The following is a 16,966-nucleotide window of genomic DNA, read 5'->3' on the forward strand; positions in this document are numbered from 1 at the left end:
CAATCCCTTGGGATCAGGGGTGGGATGCTACCAGTTCTGCCCGGCTCTATAGAAACGGTAGCTCTGAAGAGCAGCAGACACAGAACCGGTTCTGTGTCTGCTGCTGTTTGGCCCACCTGCCTGCCCAGGCTCTTACCTGTCCTTTATTTCCTGCTTTTTCAATCTCAGCTGCTTTGTGCGGCACAGCTGAGGTTGAAAAAGCACGGAAAAAGAGGCTTTTTGAATGCTGTGCAACTGGTTGCTGCAATTTTCAGTTGTTCGGCGGCATAGCCTAAGGTTATTTTATACACGTGCGCAGTGCGTGTCGGGCGCACATGCAAAATGTAATCACCGAACCAGTAGTAACGCCGGTTGAATCCCACCCCTGCTCGGGATAGGAATAAAGGAGGCTTTCATGGCCTTCTGAATGGCTATCAGGGTTAGTGCTGTCCATATCTCAGGGGAGGCTGTTCCATAAGATTGGTATTATGATAGAGAAAACACATTTCATAGGGGCCATCAAGAGTCACTGCTTTAGAAATGAGATTCAGCGCATGCTCACTCTCTTATCTAGTAAGATCAGTAGAAACCATTGGGGTTCTGCAAGTAACCTAGCCTCATGCTATTCAGGTCTTTAAAGGTAACAACCAGAACCTTGAACTGTCTACCAGGAATCAGTATAACTCATGCAGCCTTGTTAGTTGGCTGTACTATGACACCCAATATTGCATGTGCTAATGAATTCCTCATCAGTTGAAGCTTTTGAATGCTCTTCAAGGGTAATCCACATAGACTGTACTGTAGTAGTCTTGTGACACAACTGGTCTACAAGATATATTTGTGGGAATACTCTCCTGACCACTGCTGCCAGTTGCTCCTTGAACTGGTCTAGAGTCTTAACTGCATTATTAGCTGCCTTCTCTGTCATAGAGGTTAATGAGAAGAGTTTAATGTGAAAGATATAGCTCTACTGTATTACAGCATTATTGAAATGTCACATTCTGTATGTTTGTGAGATATTAATGAACAAATTGAGTAACTTAGTACAGGTTCTTATATCTCAGATTAATATGTAAAATATAAAAAAATATTAACCATAATTTGTAGCAAAAACAAGAAAACTACACTAGACTTGTGTTTAGAATTCAACCTCCTGAATTACAAACTGTGGTTTCAATATAGCTTCATTGTCTTATTAATAGCTCACAGTATGTAGTATAATACAGATAGTCCTGGACTTACAAACACAGTTGGGACTGTAATTTTGGTCACTAAGTGATGCAGACAGTAGGTGAGTCATTACATGAGCAAACTCAATTTTATGACCATTTTTAACACAGTCAAGTGAAACACCCAGTTGTTAAGCGAACCCAGTTTCCCATTGTCTTTACTTGTTGGAAGCCATCTGAGAAGGTAGCAAATCGCAATTATGTGATCACAGCACACTGCAGTGTTGTAAATGTGAGCCAGATGACAAGCGCCCAAATTGTGATTACATGATCGTGAATCATTTTTCTGAGTGCCATCAGAATTTCAAACTATTGTTAAACAAATACTCATAAGTCGAGGTTTGTGTGACATATAATGATTGAGCGCATGGCAAATTTTAAATTGCTCCATGTATTCCAACTCATTTACAAGTTCATTTACAAATTGCAGGGTTAATAAAGTGTTTTAATGTATACTTTCAGAAGTACATTATTTTACCATACTGCCTTAAATCTACTATACCACTTGGGACAACCAGACACATATATTCTGATTGTTCATCCTAATTCTTCCATTCACACTTTATTTAGCACTGTCTTTAAAAGGCAAAATAAAGCCAAAATATTTTTGCTAATTATACTGGAGATTGTTCTCCAATATGAAATTCACATGCAGAAAATGCATACCTTGAAAGGGAGCAAGTATACAAAATCAGGAATGATATCTCCAAAATAAGGACTATACCTTGAGGGAAGAGCACTTGAAAAGAAAATTATTCAATGGCATATTCTATTGGTGTGGCATCCTCCTTATTAAACATCTTTAGGAAGAAAGTAGAATGAGTAGTAGATAGCTCGAACAGATAATAAGAGCAAAGACCTGCCTGGAAGAATGGAAGGAGAGGTGAAATCAACTGGAAGGGGAGGTGCTATAGCTCTTCTGACTCTGGGGGCTCAGCGGATTGCGACAGCCTGGCTACCACCCGGGTCAAAGCCCTGTTTTCGGCCAGCAGTTGCTCATTCATCTGCCTCAAAGTGTGAATCTGTTTGAGCTGGTGAAGGTTCTGTAAAGTGAGACATGGAGGAAATAGACAAAGACAAAACAGAATATAAAAAGCACAGAAACGTGAATTCAATTGACAAGCGTGAGGGGAAAAAAAAGAGCAGCAATGAGAGGTGGACAGCAGTGAAATTGCAAAGGAAACTCAACAACACACTGAAGTGTTAGAAACACTGAAAAGAAGCCAAAGGAAAGGGGCTGTTCCTTCTGCTCACTTTTCAAATATAAGGGCAAATTTATCATCATGAGGTAAACAATTTTGTGGCTCTAAACACAATTATAGAGAGATAGTTTGGTGTATCAACTTTCCTAGCCACATGCTAGAAATCAAGAGACCATGAGTTTGAGTCCTGTCTTAGGTACAAAGCCACCTGGGTGACTTTGGATCAGTCACTCTCTCTCAATCCTAGGAAGCAAGCAATGGCAAATCATTTCCAAAAAATCTCACCAAGGAAACTGCAGAGAATTATCCAGGTTGTTGCCAGGAGTCAAAATTGGCATATGCATATGCGCACATACATACACAAACTTGATTATACCTGTAACAGACATCAGGGCAATTGTGGGCATAATGAAAACTGTCACCCAAGAGCTGGATATCAAAGTTAAAGTGTCTTCATGAATCTCTTCATCTGACTCTTCCCATCAAAAGCAGCTTTGTATATTAAAGGAGCAAGAGCCAAAAAGTGTCAGAACATCTAGCAATATTTGAAAAGGAGAGTGAATTTGTACAAGTTAGTGATGCTCTGAAATCTTTCACAAATACAACCTATCAGTTTGTCTGTGCTGTGCTTTATAATGCACTTTTCAGTTAATCATTCAATAGGCATCATTTGTGCTGAATCTTTTAAAACACAAAATTTCCATTTTAAAATATGTGAATATTTGAACAACTTTATTAAGAAAAACAAATAAAATTTAAAACCTTTATTTTCTTCAAAAACTATCTATTATAATAAAGAGATTTCTAAGTCTATTTTTTAAGAATTTTAGAAAATTTAGTTTAGGATATAACCTTCATATAAGAAACCATTTTTCTAAAAGGAAATATGTTCAAAATATGTTTAATATAATTCCTCTAAAACAGTGTGGAAGTTGGAGTGAAAGGTTAAAAAACCTGAATATTTCAAGCAGTAGATAATTAGGCCACAAAACCTGTCTATGACAGATTTGCGTTATCTTAAGAAAATGTAATATTATTTATCTAATAACTCAAAATGTAAAGAAGGCAGAATGCAGAAATGAACAAAATAATTTAAAAGACACTCACTATAATTATATTCTCTAGCATAATGCTAAAAATATTATGTGGAAAAACTGAATGTTTACATCCAAAATAAATATATCCTTGTAATAACAATTTCCAAGGAAGTCATTATACAGTAAATCTAACACAGTAATCTTGATTTTGGTGTTTTTTTTGGTGATGATTAGAATAGTTTATAAGGGCATGTAGAAGCAACCAGTTTCCAAATTACAAACCATAACTCTAATTATATTCAATTACATGCTCCTCCTCTTTATTATTTCAGCAATTTCAAATACATTAACTAAATCTTGCTCCATATATATAGCCACTTTATTTCATACTCCTAGAATTCCCCAGTCAGCCATGATTTAGGCTGATCTTCAAAACCACTCATGCTCAGCAAAAATGCATCTGAAGGTTTTTGCTTCTTACTCTTTTATTTTTAAAGCACTCTCTGTTCTAACCAGGAATATAAATTCTGCCAAGGATATGATCAGATAAGAGATAGCCTAGCCCACAGCTGGATGGTGGGAGAGGCAAGAGGCTCAGAAGAGACTCTTCTTAGGTTGTAATGGAGATGGGGGGAGGGAGGAGGAATTGTACTTTCAGTCTTGCAAGATTGATGTTGGCTTTGCAGAGCAGATGGGAATCACAACCAGATGAACTAATTGCAAGTCTGAAAGAACCTGCCTCTTGCCCCACCCACTATTCACCTGCTGTCTCTTATCTGACCATTCCCTTGGCATCATCTCTTAGCCTAATCTCCCAATGTCTTTTCCACATACCATCACAGCAATTCACATGTAATTACTGCAATGTGTATGTGAGGGAGAGATTCATTTTCCTGTTGTGTGACGGCAGTATACAAATCTGCCATGCTCTCAAATCTACTGAAATTAGAGGGGATAAAACTGGTTTTAGCTGGAGTTTGCAATCCTGAGAAAGAGGGCAGGGCATGGGATTTTTGTTTGTCAACTCCTACTCCTCACCACAATTTTAGCTCACCTTTATTTTGATAGATATGTACTGAATGATAGCAGTCTTAAAAAAAATGTTTTATATGTACTGAGTGCAGACCTTTTTATCTATCAGACGTATCTTTCAACTTTGTATTAGAGGAGGAACTGTATGAGAGGTTTTGAATAGCTAAGAAACTAAATTAACTCTCTCCTACTCTGAGTTTTGAAAGCACCCTGCACTACCTCTGAATGTTTCAGAACATTCCTTTGAAACTGTGGTTTGCACAAATTAGAACAGTCTTAATCTATTCTGATGTAAAACACTGAAGCACAAGCCATTAAAATCACAATATATGTAGTTCAGTAAGCCAAAAATCTTTTTCCTATTATGCTGTATTGGCAACGAACAGCCTTAAGAATTTTATGACAATGCTTGAATTAGATACCAGTTTAGTTTTTTATGTCTCTTTTTAAGTGAGCTGCAGACAGTAAGAAAAAAAGTTGCTATACAACAGAATAGGAATGTGATTCAAAAGTGAGCTTTTTGAAAACTTAATAAGCCTAAATAAAATAACAACATTGACAAGACTGAGGTAAAATGTAGGTATATTTGCTATATTAAGTCAAGGTGACTCTAGTATAAAAAGAAGCTGCAGACAGATACAGCATATGATTCAAAAATGGATGTCATTCAAAAGATGCAGACATGATGAAATGGTCTCCATTATTCATTCTCTCTCTCTCTCTCTCTCTCTCTCTCTCTCACACACACACACACACACACACACACACACACACACACAGTGCCAGTCCACAAATGGATACTCTATTTGTTGAAAAAGTTACCTCAACAAATAACTCATGAATAAGGCCATCAGGGGCTTTCATAACTTAACACATACAAGTCATGTGCTTTAAAACTCTCCAATATAGATTCTCAGCTACATACACCGAACATTAATAAGAGATGGAATGTCCACATTTACAGTAGGTTATTTTAAAAGTCTTTTTTTAAAGAAAAAAGCATTTGTTAGTTATACCATCATAAAAGGAAGGCACAATGTAGTTGTAGTTGCATTCTAATATTTCTTCTAATATTACACATTATTAACAATAGATCAAAATGCATTCCCATTTCAGTTCTTTAATAGTTCATCTATAAATACGTGTAATCATGTGGAATGATGCATATCAAGCTAGGTGATGCAGCCCTTCTCTTGCAGCTGGATTGTAATGTGAACTACCGAAATGTCTTTTCTTACAGAGTTAAATTTAAATGGAGCTCAGCTTCAAAAAAATAACCATACAGTAAAATCAGTTTGTTTCCTTTAAAGGCTATTCTCCAACTGGAACTATCCCCAGTAAGTCAGGAAATTGCTTTCCTCTCTATCATGTTTTTTAGGGGCTCAGGAATTCTTATTCTTGAAATAAAAATATTTTAAAAGCCAAGCAAAACTGTAATTCCCTCTTATATAATAAGCACCAGGAGACAAACAAAACAAAGGTACAAAAGTACCTATTGTGAGGGCAAGCAGTGTTATCCTGTAAAATCAGTTTTATCAGGTCGCTAAGGGCAGCGTAATGTATCTCTCACTTCAGCAATCAGAAATTGCAATAACAGGAGAATGACAGTTCTTCAGAGCAGGTGTTTGGAGAGAGGGGTATCAAGCAAGAGGAGCTACTTTAGAGGACATTTTCTGCTCCAACCACTCAAGCACTAAGTAGCTTTTTGTTAAGTCTGAAAAGAACTGAAAGCCCAATAAAGAAACAAGAAAACCAGAAGAATGACGATATCCTATCAATGAATCCACTAATATCAAGAGACTTTTTCCCAAATTGTGACATGGAATAGACATATTTCAAGACGAGGGGTGAAGATGAGAGAAAGAGAGAGAGGGAGGGAAAATGAATTATGCAGGAATAATTTCCCTTTTGAGATCGGGTCTATAGCTCGGTAATTTGTGACTTGAGTGCTGTGAGACGGAGTGAGCTCCTGTCACTTGTCACGAACCTAGCAGTCAAAAGCATGCAAATGCGAGTAGATGAATAGGTGCTGCAAATAAGCATGTGAGAAGAAAGAACAGTGTTCCATCTTTAACTGTATGCTTTGTGCAGCAGCATGATGTCAAGCTGGCCAAACGACTGCAGACAACATTGGCTCTTTGGTTTAAGAAACGTAGTTGAGCACTGCCCCCTAAAGTCGATCACAACTTGTGAGGTAAAACCCATGGGGATACCCTTACCTTTACCATTTTAATAGGCCCTTTGGAGGAAGAAATGGAAGTAGATTTTTTTTGTTTTGGTTGATCTAAAAGTTTGAGTGATCTTTGAAAAGAAAATATTGATGTGCTTCTGTAGTTTTTTATAATGGCTCCATTATAAAACAACATGTTTTAACATGGCCATTTACAGAGTATAAAGATTGAGAAAAGTTGCTATATAAAGATATTGTGTGTAAGATTCCTACATTTCCAAAAGCTAGGGTTCATGAAGATTGAACCTCTTAAGATTATTTATAGAAACCTCCACGCTAATTAAAGAAAAAAATCCTCAGTGTATGCCAAAGTCTCCGAAAATAGTTGAGAAGAGCCAGGACTGGCATCTCCAGTATTTAAATAAAATCCCTTGATACTTTTCCCATACACAAGAGAGAGGGTGATAGATCAAGTGCACCTCTGTCAACAGCTACTGGCTGGAAAACAGGTGGAAAGGTAGTATAGTACTGTAGGCTACTTCTGCTGACTGCCAGCTGCCAGCAGATTGGCTGTTCAAATCTCACCAGGCCCAAGGTTGACTCAGCCTTCCATCCTCTGAGGTCGGTAAAATAAGGACCTAGATTGTTGGGGGAAATATGCTGACTCTGTAAACTGCTTAGGGAAGGCTGTAAAGTACTGTAAAGCGGTATATAAGTCTAAGTGCTATTCCTTTTATTTATCACAATATTATTAAAACTTCTTCAATATCTCTCAGTTTGTTTTTGGTCCCAATTCAAAGATACATATTTTAACTGTAGAGAACCTATGGGAGGTACTTACTAAAGTGCAGCCCTATGACTGGGAAGACCAAATTTCCATTATGACATAATGGCTTTTTCTTAACTCTTTCTGCCTAATAGGTTATATTCTAAGGACAAACAAACAAGATTCGTTCCTTACACTGCCTTGAGCTAAAGAAAAACCAACAGAACATGAGATGATATATTGGAAAGAAGCCTGCTTTTACATTCATATGATAAAATCTGAGACTTTGCTTAAGATACTGTCCTTATACTAAGTGGGAAGTTTTGGAACAGGATTTTTATGAAAAGTCCCTCAAGTGAGGTCATAGGGCTGCCACTTTATTATAACATTTTAACACTTTTTGCTGCAATAGAGCTTTATAAATTATGTTCTTTCAACTATTTTATAGTTATACTTTTAGCGATGCTTTTAGTTTCAGTGTGTATATTTTCAGTTTAAATTCTAGATTTGTTTTTAAAGTTTTGTAAGCTACCTTGGGAAAAATTGTCTTGAAAGGTGGATTATGAACTTTTCAAATATTCAAATGTATACTTAAGCATTTTATAATTATGGTGAGGTTGGTTGACATTGAATTTTAAAAAGTGACAAAACAAATTCTGAAGCCTCCCAACTCTGAATCCCCATAGATACTCAATTTCTCATAAAATCTGAGGTACTAGGTATCCTTACTCTGAAACCATGCTTCATTGAAAGTAAGTATTCATGACTTTCTTACATAATTACCAATTGTTCATTTAATTTATTCAGTAATTAAGGATAGAGAAAATACATGTAGCAAAGGAAATTCAATTATGTATCATTAGTAATAATTTTGGAAGATACAATGAATTTCTTGCAAAGAAATGTTGGATATTGACTCTGTTAAGTGTCAAAACCTTTGAGACTGTAAGTTTTTATATACTGATACTAGGTTAAAAAGTTCAAGATACATAATTCCCATATACCAAATTTACATATGAATAATTGTGGATACTGACCCTGGGTATCTTTAGATTCATAGTAACAATAAATGTTCATACACATATACACACATGTTTATATGTATGTAAGATTATATAATAATCAAAGTCGATGTTTCCCAAGTGTAGTAGCAATTTTCTGATGTGTGGCCTTTAGTACCCAGAGTTTGCCTGTCAGCATGGCCATTGTTAAGAATACTGGGAGTGGAAGGTCATACTTCCGAAAATTGCCAGGATTGGGAAACATTAATATAGGTGCAGAAACCACACAACATTATTTAGTAACTTTTCTATATTTCAAAATACACAAAAATGATTGTTCATATTTAATGGAATTAAAATTGAAAAACAGTTTTCCTTTACCATGTAACACCACTACAGTCTTGCCTTTAAGCTGCAATTCTTAGAACTCTTTTGAATACATATGCTTAAAACAGTTATATTTAAAGCTTATTTTAATCTTTCATCTACTGTTGGTTTTTGGAAACAGCTTCTTGTTTATTTATGTATTTATTTCTTAAATGTATACATATTTATAACTCTACAAGTAGCAGAACTACTGCCTTCCCAGGGAACACTTTTCCACTAGAATATGGAAAGCAATTTTGATAATATGAACTGATCTCCTTCCCAGTGCTTCATATTAAAAGAATCAATCAATAGGAATTAAAGCTTCATTCTTATAAATCATAAGAATTCAGGTATATCCAAAGGCAAGGCATTTGAGCAAGGGATGTAATAAGAAAGAGTAAAATACAAAATTACAAGAAAATCTTTTACAAGTAAAATACTGTTTCAACTTTTAATTAACATTCAGTTGAATCTGTAGGCCAGTAATAGAAAGGATTGGAAGGAAATCCTCAGTAGCCAAGTTTAAAGACAATATAGGCACAGATAACGATGTTTTGATAAAAATGCTGCAGAATAGATTGCACCAAAATTTGGAAGAAAAATATTAGAAAATGCTTTCAACTCAACCAGAAAAGCATAAGGATACCAGTTAGCTAGCACTGCTATTTTGAATGAGTGAATTTAGTCAGAAGATTTGAATAAGATTTTAATTATGATTAATACTATTCCTACATGGCAATTTAAAAGATGCTGCTGGATTTAGAAGATGGCAAATAAATGATCCATTTTCATACCTTCATCTCTTCTTCCATTTCAGAAAGCTTCCGTTCAAGGGCTCGTTTTTCCTGTTCAGGAAATATGTTCATAGTGATCATCTTTCATTTGAAAAAGAAATCACATAGGCTTAAGGATTTTCAAACACAATATAGTCCTACTCCAAGGCAAAAATCCTCTGTACCATATAATACCCCTTTCTTAACTCTTATTCGCATTATCCTTTCTTGTTTCTTTCAACCCCAACTTTGAACAGACACAGTAGCTGTATTCTTTCAATTTTTGATTCTATTTGTTTCTTCACATAACTGCACACCTAGACCAAATCAAATTTCCACACCTCACTGACAGATAGTTTTTTGTACTTAGATAACAAAAACAACACTGCAAAGGGCCAAATTCTTGCCCCAAACAACTAGATATTTTATTTAAATAATGGGAGCTATGCAGTGGAGATATCATTCCATAATAAACAATACCAAAACCAGTGATAGACCAAAGAACCAACATCCATCTTTTTTTTTTTTTTTCAGAGAATAGCAGCAAAAAAGAAAGGTGGATAGAATTAATTTATGGCCCATAGAGTTTTTCATGTCGTTTTGGTAAGATTGGATATTAGGCACACTACAAGACTATTAAAAGTCTTGTGTACTGACAGGCCTTGGAAGAAACAGAATTTTGCTACTGATTAGGCTTGATAATGATTATGTAACATATATTAAGCATATGTTTAACTTTTGATCTGAACAACAGATAGTTCTTGATTTACTACCACAATTAGGACAAGCAATTCTGGTCATAAGTCGAGTCACCAGGATGCAAATCCAGCTTAAGCAACAAAAATTGGCAAAAAAATATATATCAGAAATTGTGTTCACGTGTCCGTGGGATACTGCAATTGGTTGTAAATGCCAAACAGTCAAATTGTGATCATGTAACTGGGAAGGGAGTGATGGTTATAATTTTCTAATTCAGGCGATAACTGAAATTTTCAGAGCTGTTGTTAAATAGTTGTTAAAGGAGGACTACCTGTATGTTGAAAAAGTTTTTTCAAACTATTATCCCCAAAAGTAATCCTTTCAAGTAATTGGAATATCAGATATTAACGTTGTACTTCAATATATTTTTAACAATTTTGAAACAACAAATTATTCTTACTTCAGGTTTTCAAAATCAAAATGAAATCAATAAATACTCTATTTATTATATAGCATTAACTGCCATATAATGAGAGCTATGTCTAAGTCATATATAGTATTAGATTTATCATACTGCAAAATCCAGGCAGTTTTAATGAACTCTTTAAAAAATAAAGTGCTTTAAAGTTAATAAAAATATTGGTAAGCTAGCCTGAGAGCTTATTGTCTAAACATAAGTATCGACTATTATTTTTTGTGGGCAGGCCCTATTCTTCACCACCCCAAACCGATTAGGAAAGCAATATCCAGCCTTCGTACCATCTATTCGATGACAAGTAGCATACTGCATCTTTTGTTGCTATAAGCAGTATTGTCAAACTCATTTGTTGAATTTCACTTCATTGCACACAATCACCTCCACTCCAATTAGCTACTGTGTCTGAGGCAGGATCTAGACAATGGATACATCCTCCATGTTGCCCTGGGCTACCTCCCCACCTCCCCAGAAGGTAGGAACCAGAGGTGGTATTCAGCAGGTTCTGATCAGTTCTGGAGAACTAGTAGTGGAAATTTTGAGTAGTTTGGAGAACCAGTAAATACCACCTCTGACTGGAAATTTTACAGTCTCCTTCCCCTGCCACATCCAACAAGACATGCCCACAGAAAGGGTAGTAAAAAAAAATGAATTCACCACTGATAGGAATATGAGATTTTTTCCACCCTTAATTTTATTCTACCTGATCTTTTCCTTAGTTCTACTCTATTCATCTGCTTTAGGATTTATGTCTAAATCCTTAGCAATTATGAATAAGGGTAGAAAAGGAGCCAAAGAAAAGAATGAGTCAGGTTGATCGACTGGTGATACTCTGGACCTTTTCTTTAACAATTTAACTGGTGTATCAGTGAAAAGCTGAAACTTTTTTTTTTTTACAAGTTCACCAATTGGCTAAAGAAATGATAGATTTTTCCTTCGCCACCTTTTCTGGACAAGGTGAAATTTATTAGGGCTCTACCAGTTTCCCCTTCTAGTCAAGTGGCAAGAATGGAAAAATGGTCCCTCCTTTCCTTCTCCACTATTGGTCACACCATATAGGAAGGGAGAATAGAAGGATGAGTTGGTAGCAGATGCTTCCATAAAATGGGACAGAACACCATGTTGTCAACATAGAACAAAGGACTGAAATCCAGAAACCAATTTCTTAAGCTGTCTTCATTTCCAGACAGTTTACAGAGAGGAGCCAAATAGCTTAAGAGAAAATTTGGAGAATTCAATAAATAACTACAGGAGCCAGATATTATCCAAAAATAGTTGGATGTTTTTGGAATCTTTTGCTAGGAAAAGAATAATCTTTCTGTTTTGCTGTTTGGTTTTCAAAATATTTATACAATCCAAGTAGCTTCTGACAACCCATAAAGACATACCCTTTTTTCTATCTCGAGCATACTTGAACGATCTGAAGTTTTCTCCTGTTTCTGCTATTTAAAACAAACAAACAAAACACTTCATTAGAAAGTAATAATTATTCCTATTGTTTAAAACAACAATCAAGTATTTATTAGAAATCCAGAGCATACATAGATTATTGCACTCTGTGTTTTTTCAGCTACTATTAATTCTCTTATCAACAATAATAAACCTTTTTTTTTCAGTACATCCTTGATTTCCCTCAGTTTCTTCACCTGAGTTAGTTTGTCCATTTTTGACTTAACATCTGTGAGTTCTGACTGGGCATCTTGCAGTTTAGATTTCAGTTTCTGATTTTCAGACAGGGCACTCTCATAGAGCTAAACAGAACAAACAAAAACAAAAGTGGAATTATACCTCAGTATTGGATAATATTCCATCTACTGAACAATCAGTGGTGACATACTGGAGAATGATGATTTGCAAGACTTGCTATTTCAGATCCTTTAGAACAGCAAGTTTTACTGCAGCTCAATTAATTTTCAGCCAACATCTTCAGGTAACTGCATAATTTCATGAGAACCTTGCATCACTCCAGGCACATCCTTTTAGTTCATGTGGAATGAAAGCATGGCTTAAAAGTACTTTTCATAGTACACTTTAAATGTTACCAGATAAAATTTAGTTTAAAGTGATTATTTGCACATTATTTCATATACCATTTTGGTATTGATCCTCCAAGTAAACTAAATACATGCTCAAATATATGCTCAAACTTGGAAACTTCTTTAAAAAAATTACATGTTATATTCAAATTTTAGACTAATGTTTCATTCCATACAAAGGGAACTGAATCAAAGTCAACAATTCCATGGAAAAGACAAACATAGGAATGCAAATACAGTTATTTGTATAACACTTCATTAAGCTTGTTTGAAGCTGGACTTCAACACAGTTTTCTTGATATATTTCTATTTTTGTCTTTTATTGGGACCTTAAATCTGTATTACTTCATTGGCTTCTTCTCCAATGATTTCCAGCTATATTCGAAACTGCTTTGTATTAACTGATAAAAAGAAAACAGTGGGTTTTAAAGAAGGGCTCAACATGGGAGCTGGATATGGCTTGCAAACATCCTTTTCACAATTCCCAAAGACCTCCAAGTGGATAAGCTAAATACACTGCTCAAAAAAATAAAGGGAACACTTAAACAACACAATGTAACTCCAAGTCAATCACACTTCTGTGAAATCAAACTGTCCACTTAGGTAGAAACACTGATTGACAATCAATTTCACATGCTGTTGTGCAAATGGAATAGACAACAGGTGGAAAGCATAGGCAGTTAGCAAGACATCCCCAATAAAGGAGTGGTTCTGCAGGTGGTGACCACAGACCACTTCTCAGTTCCTATGCTTTTTGGCTGATGGTTTGGTCACTTTTGAATGCTGGCGGTGCTTTCACTCTAGTGGTAGCATGAGACGGAGTCTACAACCCACACAAGTGGCTCAGGTAGTACAGCTCATCTAGGATGGCACATCAATGCGAGCTGTGGCAAGAAGGTTTGCTGTGTCTGTCAGCGTAGTGTCCAGAGCATGGAGGCACTACCAGGAGACAGGCCAGTACATCAGGAGACGTGGAGGAGGCCGTAGGAGGGCAACAACCCAGCATCAGGACTGCTACCTCCACCTTTGTGCAAGGAGGGACAGGAGGAGCACTGCCAGAGCCCTGCAAAATGACCTCCAGCAGGCCACAAATGTGCATGTGGCTGCTCAAACAGTCAGAAACAGACTCCATGAGGGTGGTATGAGGGCCCAACATCCACAGGTGGGGTTTGTGCTTACAGCCCAACACCGTGCAGGATGTTTGGCATTTGCCAGAGAACACCAAGATTGGCAAATTCGCCACTGGCGCCCTGTGCTCTTCACAGATGAAAGCAGGTTCACACTGAGCACAAGTGACAGAAGTGACAGGGTCTGGAGACGCTGTGGAGAACGTTCAGCTGCCTGCAACATCCTCCAGCACGACCGGTTTGACAGTGGGTCAGTAATGGTGTGGGGTGGCATTTCTTTAGGGGGCTGCACATCCCTCCATGTGCTCACCAGAGGTAGCCTGACTGCCATTAGGTACCGAGATGAGATCCTCAGACCCCTTGTGAGACCATACGCTGGTGCGGTTGGCCCTGGGTTCCTCCTAATGCAAGACAATGCTAGACTTCATGTGGATGGAGTGTGTCAGCAGTTCCTGCAAGACGAAGGCACTGATGCTATGGACTGGCCAGCCCGTTCCCCAGACCTGAATCCAATTGAGCACATCTGGGACATCATGTCTTGCTCAATCCACCAACGCCACGTTGCACCACAGACTGTCCAGGAGTCGGGGGATGCTTTAGTCCAGGTGTGGGAGGAGATCCCTCAGGAGACCATCTGCCACCTGATCAGGAGCATGCCCAAGCATTGTAGGGAGGTCATACAGGCACGTGGAGGCCACACACACTACTAGCCTCATTTTGACTTATTTTAAGGACATTACATCAAAGTTGGATCAGCCTGTAGTGTTTTTTTCCACTTTAATTTTGAGTGTAACTAACTCCAAATCCAGACCTCCATGGTTTGCTAAATTTGTTTTCCATTGATAATTTTTGTGTGATTTTGTTGTCAGCACATTCAACTATGTAATGAACAAAGTATTTAATGAGAATATTTCATTCATTCAGATCTAGGATCTTATTTTTGTGTTCCCTTTATTTTTTTTGAGCAGTGTATATTGTATTTTGCTTTGGAAAAGGTTAAGAGGAACATAGGCTCTTAAAACTCTGATTCTCTATTTAAATCTCTTTATCACCTGCCTCCCATGGTACCTGATCCCTTTGGCATGTGGCTAGTGAAATAATGAAAGAAAAAGAGAAGAAAAAATTCAGCAATGGCCCACCTTTTTATAATCCTTGCTACTATCATCTTCTGTTCTGTTGCTGAGAGCAGCTCTTCTGGTATAGGCACTGCTGCGGCCTGAGGGTCGATCACCATAGGTATCACTAGTGCCAGTACTTGAACTTGCTGAATCTAGCCTGAAGTTAGATATGGTTTAAAGCAGCTTCGTTCACTTTCAAAACCATTTACATCTTATAGAAGAGACCCCCAATACAATGATAAAAGAATTACAAACTACTAAAAATATTTGCCTGTAAGCTAACAGGTATAGAAGTGAAAGAAAGAAATGTTCATTCAAAACTGACAGAAGAATATAATATTTGAAAGACAGAATTAAGATGACAGGTGACCATACTGCTCAGATAAAAGATGGTAGTCTTGAAAATAAATACAGTCCTCAACTTATGACCACAACTGAGCTCAAAATTTCTGTTGTTGAGTGAGATATTTGTTGAGTGAGTTTTGCCTCATTTTAAAACCTTTCTTGCCACAGTTGTTAAGTGAATCACCTCAGCTGATAAGCCACAGTTGTTAAGGGAATCTGGCTTCCCCATTAATTTTGCTTGTCAAAAAGTTGCAAAAGGTGATCACATTACTTTAGGACACAGCAATGGTCATAAGTATGAGTCAGTTGCCAAGCATCTGAATTTTAATCACATGATCATGGGGATGCTACAAAGGTCAGAAGTGTGAAAAAGATCATAAGTTTGAAAATGATCATAAGTCACTTTTTTCAGTGTTGTTGTAACTTTGAATGGTCACTAAATGAACTGTTGTAAATCAAGGACTTTTCTATAGTTCCACAAGCAGTTAAGAAGAGGCAATTATTTGGAAAATAGATAGATAGATAGATAGATAGATAGATAGATAGATAGATAGATAGATAGATAGACAGACAGACAGACAGACAGACAGATAGATAGATAGACAGACGCTTTAACAAAAGCATGAATTCTGAAAATCTTACCTGGAGAGTCTTTCATGCTGTAAACAGAGATAAAAGAAGCTCAGATTAGCAATAACAATAACAATTTTAGCAATATAGTTGGAAATATGACGATTATGAAAGTAAATGACAAACAACATAAATCGAGCAGGGCAATAACTCTGGAACTTATTTAGAAACTCTTTGAACTATTTAAAAATATTGCAGTCTAAGAGTTAAAATATATCTATTAAATATAGCAATAATAGCAGATATTTCTGGCAACATCACAATAACTCTAGTTATACTAAAGTATCAACATGAACTTTAAAGGAAGTGTTTATATGAAACATATTTATATTAAATAAATGCAGAAGTGCAGTATTAACTGAAGATCTTTTTAAAGGCTGAAACTCATTCTTATACAGTATAACTAATTAACATAGACAGTCTTATATTTAGGCATTTGTCATTTACTACAGAAGAATGAAACACATATTCACATTCAGATAAGTACACTATTCTTTCTGGAGATCTAATGCCAAATATTTTTCCTTAAAAAATTCTATCAAAAGAGTATAACTGTCAAACTAAGTGTTTGTTTTCACATTAATTATATAAATGACTACAGAAAAATCTGTAAGCATTTATCTACAGGAGAAATCTTTATGCACATGCAGAGATATTTAACTATATAAACTGAAAAACAGCATTTTATCTTTACTGATTAATTCTGAGATTCTATTTCTATTAGTTCTTTAATGTTGTAACTTTTTAAAATCAGAATTTACTTTGATTTTATTTTTTCAATATCAATCTTAAACAAATCACGTGCTCTCTATTTTATATGGAAAATGTACTACAGTTAATATTAATCTAAGTAATGTTTATCACATTCTGATGTGCAGCTGCTGTTATTTGTTCTCAACTCTGAAACAGAACTTTTAAAATTTCTTTACATACTACAAAATTAAAACTAAAGAAAAATCTGCTCCAAATCAAACTGAG

General features: G+C 36.2%; 1 protein-coding gene across 7 annotated transcripts in view; it reads right to left on the bottom strand.

Moving 5' to 3' along the window:
- Positions 1-16,966, bottom strand: part of PPP1R12B (protein phosphatase 1 regulatory subunit 12B) — a 105,629-nt gene that overhangs the window by 8,944 nt on the left and 79,719 nt on the right. For 3 of the 7 annotated variants that reach the window (XM_026713033.2, XM_026713031.2, XM_026713035.2), the window contains 5 exons: positions 16,001-16,017; positions 15,035-15,170; positions 12,379-12,483; positions 12,121-12,174; positions 9,580-9,630 (listed from right to left, as the gene is read on the bottom strand). In XM_026713033.2, coding sequence (XP_026568818.1) covers positions 9,580-9,630; positions 12,121-12,174; positions 12,379-12,483; positions 15,035-15,170; positions 16,001-16,017 — 363 coding nt within the window. Of the gene's footprint in view, positions 1-2,071; positions 2,252-9,579; positions 9,631-12,120; positions 12,175-12,378; positions 12,484-15,034; positions 15,171-16,000; positions 16,018-16,966 lie in introns of all 7 variants that reach the window. The other 4 variants (XM_026713032.2, XM_026713030.2, XM_087929279.1 and 1 more) reach the window with 3 other exon arrangements.

This window comes from Pseudonaja textilis, chromosome 3 (assembly GCF_049901715.1).
Source record: "Pseudonaja textilis isolate UNSWEBS1 chromosome 3, rPseTex1.2, whole genome shotgun sequence".
Taxonomy (NCBI): Eukaryota; Metazoa; Chordata; class Lepidosauria; order Squamata; family Elapidae; genus Pseudonaja; species Pseudonaja textilis.